At 42.3% G+C, this 15,418-nt stretch overlaps 1 protein-coding gene across 5 annotated transcripts in view; it reads right to left on the minus strand.

Moving 5' to 3' along the window:
• Positions 1–919: 919 nt before the first annotated feature.
• Positions 920–15,418, minus strand: part of LOC135388696 (AT-rich interactive domain-containing protein 3C-like) — a 153,490-nt gene continuing 138,991 nt past the window's right edge. For 4 of the 5 annotated variants that reach the window (XM_064618415.1, XM_064618417.1, XM_064618416.1 and 1 more), the window contains 4 exons: positions 14,197–14,380; positions 11,250–11,479; positions 5,989–6,219; positions 920–4,204 (listed from right to left, as the gene is read on the minus strand). In XM_064618415.1, coding sequence (XP_064474485.1) covers positions 4,095–4,204; positions 5,989–6,219; positions 11,250–11,479; positions 14,197–14,380 — 755 coding nt within the window. In that variant the 3' untranslated portion in view covers positions 920–4,094. The remainder of the gene's footprint in view (positions 4,205–5,988; positions 6,220–11,249; positions 11,480–14,196; positions 14,381–15,418) is intronic. The other variant, XM_064618418.1, reaches the window with a different exon arrangement.

Consider the following 15,418-nt stretch of genomic DNA (forward strand, 5'->3'; position numbering starts at 1 on the left):
TTGGCTGGCATGAGGTTGTGGTTGCTTCTGTGACTATGCACTGGCCCGGCACATAGTGCTGGCTACTGACATTAACATGGAACGACTCAGTAATGTTGAAGAATGGTCTTGTGAATGCAGAGAGGAACCTTGAGCTAGTAATTGATAACAAGTGGGCCAAATTTCTTATCTAAATTACCTAGTGAAAAACAAAGACAGTGCAATGGAAGCTTTCTGAACATTCACACAAGGTGATCTGTTAGGACATATTGTCTCATTTTCACCGGGCTTGCAAGATCTCATGCATCATACACTTTCCAATGTAAAGTATGTACGAAACCTTGTGATTTTTATGCCTATGGGTAGGCATCTGAAGTTGTGCTCACTTTGTTTTATGCTCGCTCTTGTGCCATTTTCGGTCTTACATGTGCTGCTTCGGAACTATAAAACTATTCTGTTTCAAAGAAACTTTGATTCAATTCAAAATTTGAATATCGTATTAAATGTTTGATTTAGAATTACTTACTGTAGTATTCAACGAATACAAACTTTTGCACAGACCTAGAGAAAAACTTTTAGTTGGAAATGAGAACTTGTGGCTGCTCGCAACGATGGTGGCATGTCACACGGACCTGATTATGTCGCGTGAGGAGATCGGGTAAGGTCTCCAAGGTGACGTCACACTACCAGTGGTATGCTTTCTTCTGGAGTTTTTGTAAATTTAATTTTGCAGTGACACGACATCATAGAGTGCATGGAGGCCCCCGATAGACAGCTTGATGAACAAAAAAGGCTCCAAGCAATACGTGTCACTTCCTTTTCAAGGTCACTTCCTGAGTGTCAAGTGCCTGCCAATGCTAAGTGTCATTTCCTCAGTGTCACTTCTGGTAAGTGTCAAGTGTCTGCTAATGCTAAGTGTCGCTTTCAAGTCCAATTTCTTTTAAAGCTGTATTTGCCCTTTATTTGTACAGGCTAAATAAAGTTACCATAGCAGTGACAGTAACCGTAGACACAATGGACTTTTCCTAAAACAATGGAGGAACAATGTCATGAAATAAAAGATGAAACATTTGCATCAAAAGTCTCGGAAGGCATAGTACCAATGTTATCGTTAAAATCCTACACTCTAATGCCCATATGGTCATCTTAGCAGCAACACACTATCGTTGACCTTATAAGCTTACATAGCCAAATATCAAATGCACAAAGTATTGCGAGTGCTCCCTTATTACAGTATAATTTTAAACTGTTATACATCCCCAGAACAAAAGAAAAATGTTGCAGAGGAAATATGTAGTGTGCATCATAAAACATGATAAATGTATCAATTTTTTTTTTGTATTCTCTGTAGAATTGCTACAAGATATTCCACAGGTTTGACTAGGCGAGTCATCTGTTCTAGGAAGATTGCCCATCGCATGCATACATACGCTTTGATACTGCCTATAAAACCACAGTGGCTATTCAGAAACACATACATAAAATTGCACCATAAAGAAAGAAAACACAGTGTATGACAGAGGCTAAAATAAATACAAAGGTAGACATCATGGGAGGGCTGTCAATCACATGGATGCAAAACACAAAATGAGAGGCCACCAAATGAAAAGTACTAACATGTGTTTCGAAGTTATGTACAAAATAATCAGCTTAAATGCTCCAGGAGCTGGGATATGCAAATGGACGGACGTCTTTGGTGCTCTGGCAGATACCAAGCACCGAATGATTGTGCGGGCCGCTCAGGTGAACAAAAAGAAAACAAAGATGGCAATCTCTGATTAAATATTCAAACACAACATAAAAACAGAGGACATTTGCCAAATGCAATAAGATAATTCTATCACTCAATGCAGCTCATAACAAGTGCTCGTAAAAACTGCAGGGTCTCTCACTCTCATCAACAAGTACAGCACTGGTGCTTTGCTTGTCTGCGTCCCTCACTCTCTAGAACATTGCAAGGAGACTTCCGCTTTGTTGGATTTGTACAAAGCAAATCCCAGAAATATTTGCCAGCAATATGTTTATCGTTTGAATTTATTTCTACAGTTGCTTCCAAGGCTCATCCCCACTGAGTACTTGCTGCCACTAGCCATAGTTGCCAACACGTAAAATCATCACAATAAAGCAATGTCTGTGATGTAGTAACAACACATCTGCTCCTGTCATAGCCAACAGAGACCAAACTCATGCAGCTGATGATATCTTTTCCTGTCATGTACTATGCAATGCATGGAGAAAACACTGTTTAAGCTCTAATTGTGCTTACTTCATGTTCAGACGATCAAATCCAAAAAGGCGAAACTCTAGTCACAAGGCAAACTCACCTGTGTTGTGCACACTATAACCTAGGTTGCCTAATAATAAAGGTTTCTTAATGTACATACAAAGAGATGATGTCACAATCATTGGAGGTATTTTTGTTTCAACAAAGACTGGCACCTGACTGGTAGCAAGCCTAGTTTGACAGGTATAGTGTGAGGCTTGTGCACCTGGTTAGATCCCTGAGATTCCTTTTTTTTCTCTCTTTTGCACTTTAGAACAGGGCAAACCATGTCAAAAAAATGAAGTGAGTGAAAGCGTATTACTAATGCAGGAAAGTCATGTACATTTTTCAGACATATCTGTGAATAAACGCAAGTAATGATAAAATATGCACTCCTGAACCTTTTATGTGATAATAAAAGCATTATAAAAACAACTATTTATATCTTAACTCGCAATAGCACCAATATAATTCAGTTCACTGTTATGTGCAACAAATACATGAACCTTACTGCACCACGTTTGATATTGCAACGTAACGTATCATGTTCTGTTTTATGATGTTTCACATTCTAATGGGAAAAAAAAAAAGGAATTGTCCTGCATCACTGAAGCAAACAAATTTCCTGAACCAAAACGTGAATGCTGAATAGGATTTTGTGGAGCAGTTAACCCTCAGAATTCCTGGAGAAGGACTATGCATATCCTATTCAATTGCTTATAAATAAAAATGTATGTAGCTGCAAAACTCATTAGTCATGCATGAGATAATAGTTTCCATTCACTGAATTTCTCACTGAAGAATCTTGTTTTGCAACCTGAGGCAACATACAAATTGCAACCAGCTAACATGTATGTGTTATGCAGAATCGACAGTAACTAAATGTTTTATTGGTGTTTTGTACTTCTTAAATTTTTTCAAGTTTTAACTTTCTCCTGTCTTAAATGACCTGAAAAGCTTTTACCTGCCTTAACCAGTACACTGAGAATGAGCAACAGGATTTGATGAAGGCACTGCTTGGAAAACAGGTGGACAGAAATGCTCAAAAGCTACTCTGGTCCATACAATGTGACATTACACAAAATGAGATCAAGCAAGCAGGGATATCAACTGCCAATATTTAAACCTCTAAAATAAGGGCATGTTACAGTGCAAAACAGAACTTGGAAACAACGCAAAAATGAAAAAAATAGAAAAAAGAGGAAACTGTTCTCGAAATGTTACCACGATATGCCAATACCGATTTACGTAGACCATTTTGATAAAGGTGGTATGTGCAACGCTGAGTGTGGCATGCTTCACTTGCCCCAGAAGACAAAAAACTGTACAATGCCTCGATACCAATGTTACCGCAGTGCCATGTTTTATCGGTTTTTTTTCATGCACGGAATGAACTTAGTATGCTCGGTTTAAAATGTAGTTTAGCTCCAAAATGGATAGAAAAATGAAAACACCTGCATGTTAACAAAATGAATAGTATATCTTCGCTAGGCTGTTATGCTGGTAGCAACATTTCTAGCCGGCAAAAGTACAGTTTTTGTGGAATCTCGTCACAGCTATTTTTCCGCCAAACGCCAAGACCTGCCTGCCGGACAACAGAACCTTAGCAGCAAGGTTTTTTGTGGTATGATGTGAACACAGACACAGCATGACAGACACAAGCATCGTCAACTTCTGAGCATGAAAAGATTAACACAAGGAGGCATAGAACAGATGGTAGAAAACAGAAACAACTTGCATCAACCTGTCAGGTGCTCGTCGCCCTATGTTTCACGAGATCAGTCTCTGTTTTTGAACGTCCTTGTGACAGTTCTGTCCTCGCACTTTTCCCTATTTCGATCTTGGTAAAGATCTACGAAAGTCGGCTCCGATGTGTCTGAGCAAAGAGAACGCCTTGGTACGTAATTCCGTTGATGTCCATCGTCACCACCATCGAGCTGTCCACCTGTGTCCGGCCATCACCTGAAGGATGAAAATGCTCAAACTTAGAATCGAGCCATATATGTTTCAACTAATAAGCCACGAATGAGATTTTGTGGAGCACTTGTAGATGTTCTGCTTCAGTGGTCATAACAGAATAGTGCACTGCTTATGAAATACGAACTATTACCATCAGGCAGAGCAGTATTCAGTGTGTGTGTGTGTGTGTGTGAGTGAGTGAGACTGTGTGCACGCACATGCGCACATCTCTGTCTGAGTGCATATGTTACTTGGTTCATATAATGACAAGTTTCTGTCTGATTTATTTTGGTTTGTATTTGCACCTTGGAACAAGAACTGTTCATTGCTATAAGATAAGTCATTTAAAGAGATTGAAACATTCAAATATTTCATTTTTCTAAAGAACAAGCTTTCGGACGGAGTCCATCCTTCATCAGATGTGAGGACTCCATCCGAAAGCTTGTTCTTTAGAAAAATAAATTATTTGAATGTTTCAATGTCCTTAAATACTCATCTTATTCACTCGCTAATGCTAGACCTTTTCCCACTTTTGACTGTTAGTGTTCATTGCTATCTAACGTGCTTTGCAAAAAGTTCCTAGAAGTTCACCCATGATTTGTGCTTGAGGAGCTCACAACAGGCAGCAACGGGCAGGAAGATGTGAAAGATTGCAACTAACTTGCAGGCGAAATTGTGGTAACAAATCTGACGTATTAATACAAGCCAGGAAACTATCAAGCGGTAATTCATTGTGCTGCATTCTGAGTGTCTTTCAGCACAGTGGTTCACAACTGGGCTTTTGCAGTGCTTGTCCTTCAGGTGCATTTGGTTAACATGTTAACATGTTAATATGTTAAAGTTAATATGTTATTGGCATATAGTGTAAGGAGTAGTTTTTCTTTTGTTTTATCCCTGTTGACAAAGGTCATGGTTTGCATCAGATGGCATGTGTTGTATTATTCTGACATCTCAAAGCTGAACGTCAAGCCTTTCACAGTTTCTAAATTTTTTTGCAGCGCAGTTAGAGTGCAGAGGATATGCATCATTCCAGAGTGCCTGATTAATCTTCAAAGAAAAAGATGCAGTAGGTAGAAGAATATAAAAGGCTTAAACTGAAACGAATGAAACAAGGTGCTTCCATTGCTAAGTCCATATCGGGTCGTATGTAGCATTCTTATGTACGAAGTGGTATGATGTCAAAACTGACCTTCGTGAGTATGAGGTGCGGCGAAACCCTTGTAAGCTGGACAGAAATGTTCAATGTAAGGCAATTTCATTGAAAATGTGTCGCTGTCTTGAACAGTCGTGAAACTTTTTTATAGGGGGTCCATGTTTACGCAGAAAAATGTGGTAAGGAAATACTAGTGAATTGCGAACGACCTCGTGTAAAATGCTACACTTATAGTATTCTCACCACAGTAGATAGTAGTTACATGTTACCTCATGTGCATCTAATATGAAATAATACTATTCAGGGGTGTCAAATAAGACTTCCTGGTTGTGACGAGGGCCTGTCACAGGGGATTCACTGTTGTCACTGATGCCCACATGCATATTTTTGTTGCCATGGTATATGACAGCACATGAGAGAAAGTACTAACCATAGTCATAACTCTTTTCATTAAAATAAGGCCCTGCCTCCCTAAGGCTACTCACTTGAAGCAAGCAAAAATCCTCTATCAAATGGTTTATCGATGTACATACATAAATTACAGGAATTAGTGCTGTAAGCGATGTGGAGCCTTCAGTGTCCAGAGTGTGCGTGTGTGGTATAGTGTAGCAGGACTTCATGGTGGACCACTTGCCTCTGCTTATGACCTTGATGTGTGTGGTGGGCATCTGAGCGGTGTGTGCCAGTAGCCTTTCTTCATCGACCGAAAGGAATCGCTTGGGAGGGGGTCCATTAGTGAGAGGGTCTTCAAGAAGTCTCCTGCTGTCCAGGGGTTTGTGGTCTCCACGTGGGACCTCCAGGTTGAGGGCCTCTTGCTGCTGTGGGACCCCAAGTGCCATAGATGCTATGCTGTTGTCCTCTTCACCTGCATTATGTTGTATACGGTGTCAGATAAGCATAAGCTATTCCTTAATTACTTAATGTGTTTTATGTGCATGTGCAGAAGCAGGGGCGTCGAAAGGCCATCACTACACGGGGGAGAGGAGGTGAAGTTTGAAAAAATTAGTGCATTAAGATATTTTCCTCGACAAAGGGTATAAAGAATTCTAAACTCAGTGCTGAATGGCTCTAATTATGTTGAACAGCTTCCGATTATTTTTGCCACCCTCTATGCAATTAAAAAAGATGAATGTTTCTAAAGCATGGAATATCTTGTGTGTACGTAGGTGTATTGACAGTTACAGTGCATATGTTTATGCAAAGCAACAATATGCAATAAATATGAATCATTATGAATGATTGCAATATGAATGAATGCAATATGAATCATTACATAAACTTATGGCTGACCTCATTAATGTCGCAAAATGGTGCAATAATAATAAATTAACTATTAACAACTATAAAACGGAATTCATCAGTTTCCATGGTGCCCAAAAGAAAATATCAGCGCTGCAGACCTTAACACTACTCGTACTTTCCGACACTATTGCATTTTTAGTAGTAAAAATTCAGCGTTTTCTAAACTTTGCCTCTCACAGTAGCCGACACATAGCTTTTGGTATACATATGCTCATCAGAGTTAGACGTTTTTTCCCGCTACATATACTCACTTCCCTGTATCATGCTTTTATTCACTCTCACTTATCCTACTGCATCACATCATGGGGATCAACATGTCATTCGCATCTATCCAAAAAAAGAGCCATTCGGACCATAACATTTACCCCCACATCCAGCAGCTGCCCCGTCGGCTCTTTTCCTCATTAAATATCTTACCACTAACTCATTTATACCAGTTCCGTGTATTATTACTTCTACTTAAATGCGCAAATTCACATGTTGCCCTGAATCACGCTGCATTTGTTCTGTCACATTCAGCGTCTACTAGATTCTCCCACTACAGAAAGTTTCTTCTACCTCACGTAACTAACTTTGAAAAACAAACGTTCATTTTCACGGCAGTGACGCTTTGGAACCAAATTACCCTTTCATATAAAACGTTCACGCACTTCCCATTGTTATCGTTGCGTTCTGAAGGGCGATCTGATTGCACACGTAACCCATCCCGGCGCTATCATAGGCTGACTTCCTCATTAACACTTTATTCTAATATAACTTTTCAGTTTCCTTATTTTGTGTTTCATTGATACTCATAACTATACCAGTACTTGTATGTTTTTATCTTTATGAATGCTTTGTATCTTTGTGATGTGTTCAATTGCCGCTCCGTGCTCGATATTTTGTCACTTGTTTTGTTAGTTTGTTTGTCACCATCATCTAACTTTATGTTTGTATCATTTTCTCATTTGGGATGCCCTTTTTGTAGCTTTGCTACAGGGCCTCCATTCCATTGTGTATTACATGATCAGAGAAATAAAATCAACAACAACAACAGATTTTCCTTGCTGCAGAAGAAACGTTACCCGCATTACGCGAAATTCGCAGCACAAGCGAACAAGTAAATCCTGGGAAAATCCGAAGAAGCACCAAACAACCTACCCCCACTTTCAGAAAACACAGAAGCAGCAAAATGACATCTTTTTTTTTTTTTTTGCTTCCGTGTTAGCGCCGCGAAGCAACTGTGGCTATGAGCGGCGTACAGATGTGGCCAGATGGAGAGAGGACAGCAGGAAGGAGTGGGGGACAGGGAGGAAAAAATGGCATCTATGTTCAGATCCAAATGTGTGGTGGGGTGCCCTTTTAAATCACGTCTTTCTTTCTCTTTACACCTAGCGATTCTCGGAACAAATTTTACTTCCTCTTCGCGCTGTGTCACTACCCTTTTTTTCCCATTGCAGAAGCTGCAGTTCGGGCGCCGAAAATGTACTTTCGTTTTCGAGCGAAGCGCGGCTGCACGTGGCGTTCGCCTCTCCACGCTTTCGGTCTTGTGGCGCCATCTACGTTCACATCGAGACACCTCTCTGAGCTCCGCAGAAGGGTTCCCTGAAGCGCGCCAGATGCGATCGTGCTGGCGGTGCTGGTTGAACCTCGCAACGAACGCATGGCCTACATCGATTTCAGAGTGGCATGGACGGAGACAAGCGCGAGAGTGAGGTTTGTGGAGAAGCTCAACATGTCACCTTCACTGCATTTTGTAAACTTGACTTGGTTTGACGACCTACCGCCAGAGGGCAAAGGCAGGAATCGAGTACTTTCTGGTCATGCAAGTTTTTGAATTTCATCTTTCCTGATTTCGCGTCGAACGTGGGTACGTCGTCCAAATTCGAGTAGCCCAAGTTGTTCTAAATTGTACTGTTTTTTTTTTTTGTGTGTGTGTGTCGCCTGTAAAAAAGAACTAATGGGAATATGGTACTCGAGCCGCAGTATCCTTTACAAACGCGATGCTTTCCGATGTGAACCGCACATGAACTACATGACCGTATTTGCGACTGGCGCTCTTTGAACCACACTGGCGTATTCTCGTTTGTTACTTGCACAGTGGAAGCAACAACAGCACAAACAACCCGAAACCTAATTTATAGTAGCCTTCCGCAGCAACTTGGAATTTCGGCCTGGAATTTCGGCCTGCAAAATATGGATTCGATCTTTCCGTTTTCGGAATCCGTTTTTGTGTTCCGTCAGGTTGGGTTAGGTTAGTTCTATTTTAGTTTAACATTGACGCAACAAACTACATTGTGTAGTGCTAAAAAAAAATTTAAAAAAATAAAAGGCCCGCAATTTGGGTATCTGAGGTTCAAGGTAGCGTGAAGCTTTTAGAAACGTCGTGTCGGACTCGGACAGCGCGGTGTGGTGTACACATTGTAGATCGACACCTTGCACCGACATCGGCACAACTTTTCCTCGCAATCCCCTGAGAGTCCACCTAATTCATGTATTTGAGAAACGAAGATAAATTCCATTTATTCCGAGCAGTCAGTATCGAAACACACTTTGCACTGCAATCGATCAGGGGCACGTGAAGGCAGCACGGACAATGTGCCGCTTATGAGCGCCATAATGTCCAAGTCGCCACTCATCCGATTTGCACATAGGAAAAGAAGTAAATGGGGAGAGAGAGTGAGAGAAGGAAAATGACTGAAGCATGTGCAGCACGCGTAGCAAACCGATCTGTCATCACTCAAGGCGCTCCATCAACGTAGCATCATCCCGTATGGTATGTACATATTGCTACTCACGCGCGTGCACACCAAGCGCCTCACCTCGCCCGAGAGCTTCCCGTGACCCGATCCGTCACAAGCGTAGGGAAGGCTGAACGAAACACTCGTTTTCAATCAACCAATCGCGACTAACTTATTGGTCAACTCATGACTTTCTTTTGTTATGATTATCGTTACCACTACTACTGATACCAAATATGCAATCCCTATTACAGTCTCGTCTGTACAAAAGCACCCCATTAACATTCCGTTCTGCAAGCGTAGGCATGTGTGTGTGTATACAAAGGAAAAGGTAGGCGGAGAGGGATGCTGGTGATGTAAACAATCGGAGAAAAGAGAAAGACATCGCTCGCGTTCCCACCGCTCAATCAGGCCAGACATCTCCATATCAGGTTTAGATATAGGGGACTCGGAGGAGGCGCCACTGATGTGGTTGAATTCGTAATCATCAATCAGACAGAATGGGCAAGAATGAAAATCCGACGAAGGAAAGAAAACTACGTAAAGGGCAAAACGATGACAGAATTCATTTCCATTTAAATGGAGTCATGTTGGTCAGTTTTTATTCGATTCGCTGCCGCTAGCATTCGTTGGCCGTTTGTAATTACACGGCCCAGGGCGAAGTATGAGAGCTCTGCACTGACTCACGAACGATGGCTCCTTCGCTTTTTGTTTTTCTGTTTGCCCAAGACAAATGTTTGGTTTGGACGCTCCTGCGTTTCAGCATCAAGTTCTGCTCCCCTCTCGTTTTTGCTTTTTATCCCGAATCCCACCCGTGATCTCGGACAAGATAAATTGATGCTGGCTACTACGTCTGGTTTCGTTCTATTTGATGCGTTCAATTCGCGGGTATTGAATGCCGATGCGAAAATGTTTCGGGTGCCTCAGTTATGCCACATCGCAAATGTGCTGCCACAGCGAGAGACAGTTGTTTTCGTTACTATTTTGTTACAGAGGCCACCTGTGGCTCTTAATTAGGGAGTTAATTAGAAAGAGAGGGTAATTTAGGGTGTATAGTGTTGCAACGACAGACTTGACTTTCAAAACAGGGGCTTCGGGGATCATTTTTACGTGCCTATTGATCTAAGTGAATCCTGCTCCTGGCGATTGCGAAATATCGTGTTTTCTTGACGACGTTACAACCAATCAGCGTGCCAACTGAATTGCGTTACGGCTTGTACCGATGACGAAAATGGGCATTATATAAAGCATCCACTGAAAGCTAGATCTTCTGCAAAATTAAAGTACCGAGTTCTAAACACGAAATATTACGTCCTCTGATTAGCTTTCGTATTTAGTGACTTAATTAATTATCCAATATACGTCTGTACGGACATACGTCATACTCCACGAGGTTAGTTTTCGACGTCTGAGCACTTGTAAACGCATACATTACGTGCAGCCAAAGAGCTTTTGTCCCCGTCCACGAGGTATAGTTATTTTCAAGGTCAGAACGAACTGACCAGTGTGGGGACCCTAAACTCACGTGCATGACTACTACTTCGGGCCAGGTCAACTCTTACAGGGCAACTCCGCCCACAGATCTAAAGACGTCTGTGATGGATTCTGCGGACTACGTGTGCGGACTACTTTATCCGCTGACGGAGCTATACCTAACCTATCTGACTGTAGCTCTTCCGTTGTCTCGGAGCACACGTGCTTATGTGCTGTGCGAGAGCTGAAGCTCGGGTGTTTGAGTTGTGTTGAAGACCACGGCAAGAAGAGGTGCACGAATACCGATCACGTTATTATCAGTCATGCACTTTCGACTGGATTAGAATGTCGCGATTCTCCGATGACGACGTGCTATCCCAAAGGTATCAGAATTATTTACCTGAAGAAGGCGCTCCCTGGCTGGGCGGTGCGTGCCCGTTGGCCTGCGGCCTTCCGCACACCAGGCTGATGGGTGACGTGTGGTGATTGGTGCGCGCCATCATGTCGGCGTAGTGCGAGTAGCTGGATCGGCGACCCTCGCGTCGGTTGCCGTCGATGGCTGCTTGGAGTTCATCCGGTTGACTCAACTTCTCCTTTTCACATTCGTAGGGATACAGGTACTTCATGTACCTTTTTACGTGGGAGGGGAAAAAAAGGCGTACATTCATCAGGTTATTATTTTAAAAAGTATTCAAAACGCTAGCGCACTATTATTGAAAGCGAAATATCACGAGAACGCGGCCGCCAGGGATCCGTGGGTGCTGTTGTCACTGCGTGTATGATGCTGGTGACTTTGTCGTACTACGCGTCGTCGATACTCGAATTTACATGGCAATGTAGTGTGACGTAGTCGACTTTCCATAGTACAAATGCTCGAGAACAGCACCAGAAGGGTGCATTGTCACTGGTACACTTCTAACAAGCCATTAGTCAAAATCGCGGAAAAAGAGCCGTGTTCTAGCACATCCGGATCACTATAAGAAGAATTTTAACTTTTCTGTTCCCCCGCACAATGAATATCGTTTGTTCTATGAAGTCATAACATACAGCTTCTTCGCTTACGTGAAACACTCTAAGAAAACAATGAGGAAAGAGGGGAGCAATTACAACTTCTAGTTCCCCTGTATTACAGTTACTCTACATTTTAGTCATCTGACAGAGATCTACATCCGAGCACTGCAAATGGTCTCTAAACAGTGCATAAGCTTCAGTGTATTTAGTTCCCACAGGGACTAGAATTACTCTTTTTTTTCCCCTACAGTGTACAAATCTAAAAGGAACTTAACAAGAGTTATTCAAATATTGCAAGTCAATCTGTCATTTATTTCTATGGGAAAATTTGTTATGTACACTGTACGTAATACACAAGTTGTACTCAACACAAACTACACCGATGGCAACAGGAAACTTTAGAGACTAGAATGACTATATACGGCACGAAAAAAACACAGGCACTATACAGGATAAACTATGTACACTATATATATCTAAACTGCATTAGTCATACTATAGCATATGTATATACAGGATGTTTGCTCTAACGTGTCCAGAAATTATATTTAAAGCGAGCGATAAAAGAAAAGCAAGTGGTAGTTTTCTTCTACTTGAGTAAGAAACAGGTACTTCTTCAGTAGTAGCACCTGTTTCTTAGTCAAATAGCTGAAAAGTAGCACTCGTTTCTCTTTCATCGTTCGCCTTAAATAAAATTTCTGGACACGTTAGAGCAAACACCCTGTATACCTAGGTCTGAAAGCACGGAAAAACCTGTTAGTTACCTACAAAACAGAAATCAGAAACTAGCACGACACAGTGTACTAAAACCTAATGAGACCAAAGAGTTCCGTCTAAACAGCCTAGCATCAACATTCGGCTTTAATTTGAAACGTGCAGACAACCGCACGAGCGGTTCGCTATGCGTGCGATTCGTACGCCAGCGCTTCCGACGTTGAAGATCCATCAGATGCAAGCCAGTGACTCCTACTTTTGAGCTTACAAAGCGAGCACAGATTAACATGCCAGCGCTCTCAAAATAAAAGAACCAACAGCGATGCGGAACAGCTACTTGAAGAAGTCACGATCTCAAAGGAAAAGAGCATATCATCTTGCACCAGCGTTCCGTAACAGGAATGATTATGATGTTGTTTGAGCATTGTATCGCGTACAGCGATTACGAAGAGAGCTTCAAATGAGAATGTCACAAAGCGCGATATGAAGTCAGTTTAATTATAGACGTCGGGGAGGGAAGCCTGGACGGCTAGAAATGGTGAAATGCAACGGCCTGTGAAAAGACGCTTGCTGACATTCAAATTGAATACAGCGATCCGTTCTCGGAGACAATGCTCTTGGGGCAATGTTCTTCGAGAGCAGGAAGTGCTTGTTTTCAGTTGGTATAACACAGAACTGCTCGGAGCACATGGAGGTAGAAAGTTTCTTTGACAGATATTATTCTTCGTCTTTTAACGTTGCACAGATGCTTGAACGGGTGGCCTGCATGGATGTTGTGGCAGATATTCGAAAGAACACAGTCGTGTACAGAAAAGCTACCAGATTGGTATACTGTTGTGAGACGCATAATTGCTGTGATCAGAGGAACTAGATGATTTTTGGGGAAGATACAGTTCGATTCAGTTCAACACAATTTATTTCACCGATGAGGTATGCGCGATGAATAATTTCATTACTCAGTCACGCCTTCTGTTGGAGCACAGGGTGTAATTTAAGCGGAAGAAATAAATTCAGAATGTCCACTGCAATTTTTTCTACAACTTTCGGGTGTGGGTGTGTTGTCGAATGGCACAACCCTTTGTACCATTTCACTCCATATAGAGAAGGGTGTTCTGTAAAACACCCTTCTAATGGCAATATGTAAAAAGCCCCATTTCAAAGGGCAAACTCTACTGAAAACACCTTTTCAGGTGGTGTACTCCATTTGCTCACTGTTACGGATGGGCGCTTTGTCTCGCAAACACATTTTTCAATACAGCTATCACACTTTCCAGTTTGGGCTGCGGTCTCTATTAAAAGGTATCTATTTACAACAGCACTCGCTTTTTACGCTGAAAGATACAAAAGGTTAATGTGTACTCGCGAGGTCTTAATATGTACCAAATGAAGAAACGACTGAAAAGGCACAAACAAGAATATGACACTGCCTCTAGGGAAGTGAAACTACAAGTAAATACCAGATATCCTCCCGAAACCTACCTTAGAAAGTTTAGCAAAAATCAAACGTTCGATGTGCAGCAAGGCGGGATCGTAAGGAATTCCCAAAGAAACCTATAGCGGCTGCCAGCTACATTCCAGAGTCATTTTCCCATTCGAAATGCTTTACGTGAAAACGTGCTTACTGTGTACGTAGTGTGAAGGCAGCCGAGGTGATGGAAGACGGCAGGTTTAGGCCTTTGGTGATCTCTCGCCAGATCTTCTTGTTGATGACTTCCACGAGTCCCCCGCGGGACACCACGAGCCTGTATAACTCGTACAGGTCCAGCACCTGCTTCGCCATTATGGGAATCCTGTTCACGGGGGTCCCTGAAAAAACAGGACACTTCCGTCAACGTTGATATACACACGAAACGAATATATCAATGTCCGTCAAGTCATGAGAGAAGAAGACACCAGAAGAACCAGGTACATCTGACATTGAGTTAACAGCACTTCTTTCCCAGTGAGAACTTTCTTAAATTAAGGAGGGACTGTATAGTCACTGGTACGTTAAGCCGCTTCGCTTTCAATTGCCCTTGGTCGCTCGGGTTAAAAAAGATCCGAAGATTAATTTCGAATGTTGTCAAAATGTTCAAAAATGTGGGCGAAAAATACTGCAGGCTAAACGTTCCTATATTGTGCACAAGTAACTGCGCCAAATTATACACTGCTGACTTCAATGCAAACTTGTAACAAAAATGTAACTGTCGATCGTTGTATAGTTCCAAAGCCCTTCCCCACCACCGCCAAAGAAAAGAAAAGAACAAAAAACAGGACAGAACCATAGCAGAACGCTTGACTCCGCCGCTTAATAGAACAGCACGTGCTGCGCGTAATGTAACCGCGCTTCCAGTAAACGATTTGGAGCCTTGTCTGACGAATGTATCGGCGCCTGTTTCGCTCGCATCGCATGTACGCTGCGGTGGGATAGGCCAATAAATTTCTTCGCTCGCGGGGGCGCAGCTACCGAAATATCTCCTTACAAACTGTATTCGCGTGCGCTCAGCAAAGACTTTGATGACCCGGCTAAATTTAGCGGGACCTCGTGCTGCATAGCCGGCAACCATCGTTGTCCATAAATTCAGGGGGAGACGCCCGACCCAGTCGCTCTGGTCGCCGTTATACCGCAACTAGGACCATATTTGCCTCGTACTCCGAGATTCGTAAATACGCATGGAACAAAAAGTACAAAACTGATATGGGGGAGAGCAACGGGAATGGCATAGGTCCGCCATGAGAGATACTTTCATCCGGCTTCTGTTTTTAGTATTGCATAACCATGGGACGGAGGTTGGGGGGAGTATTTATTAGAACAAAGAAAAAAAAAGGGGGAGGAAAGGTAACAAACTATGGCTTAACTATGGC

This window comes from Ornithodoros turicata, chromosome 3 (assembly GCF_037126465.1).
Source record: "Ornithodoros turicata isolate Travis chromosome 3, ASM3712646v1, whole genome shotgun sequence".
Classification (NCBI taxonomy): domain Eukaryota; kingdom Metazoa; phylum Arthropoda; class Arachnida; order Ixodida; family Argasidae; genus Ornithodoros; species Ornithodoros turicata.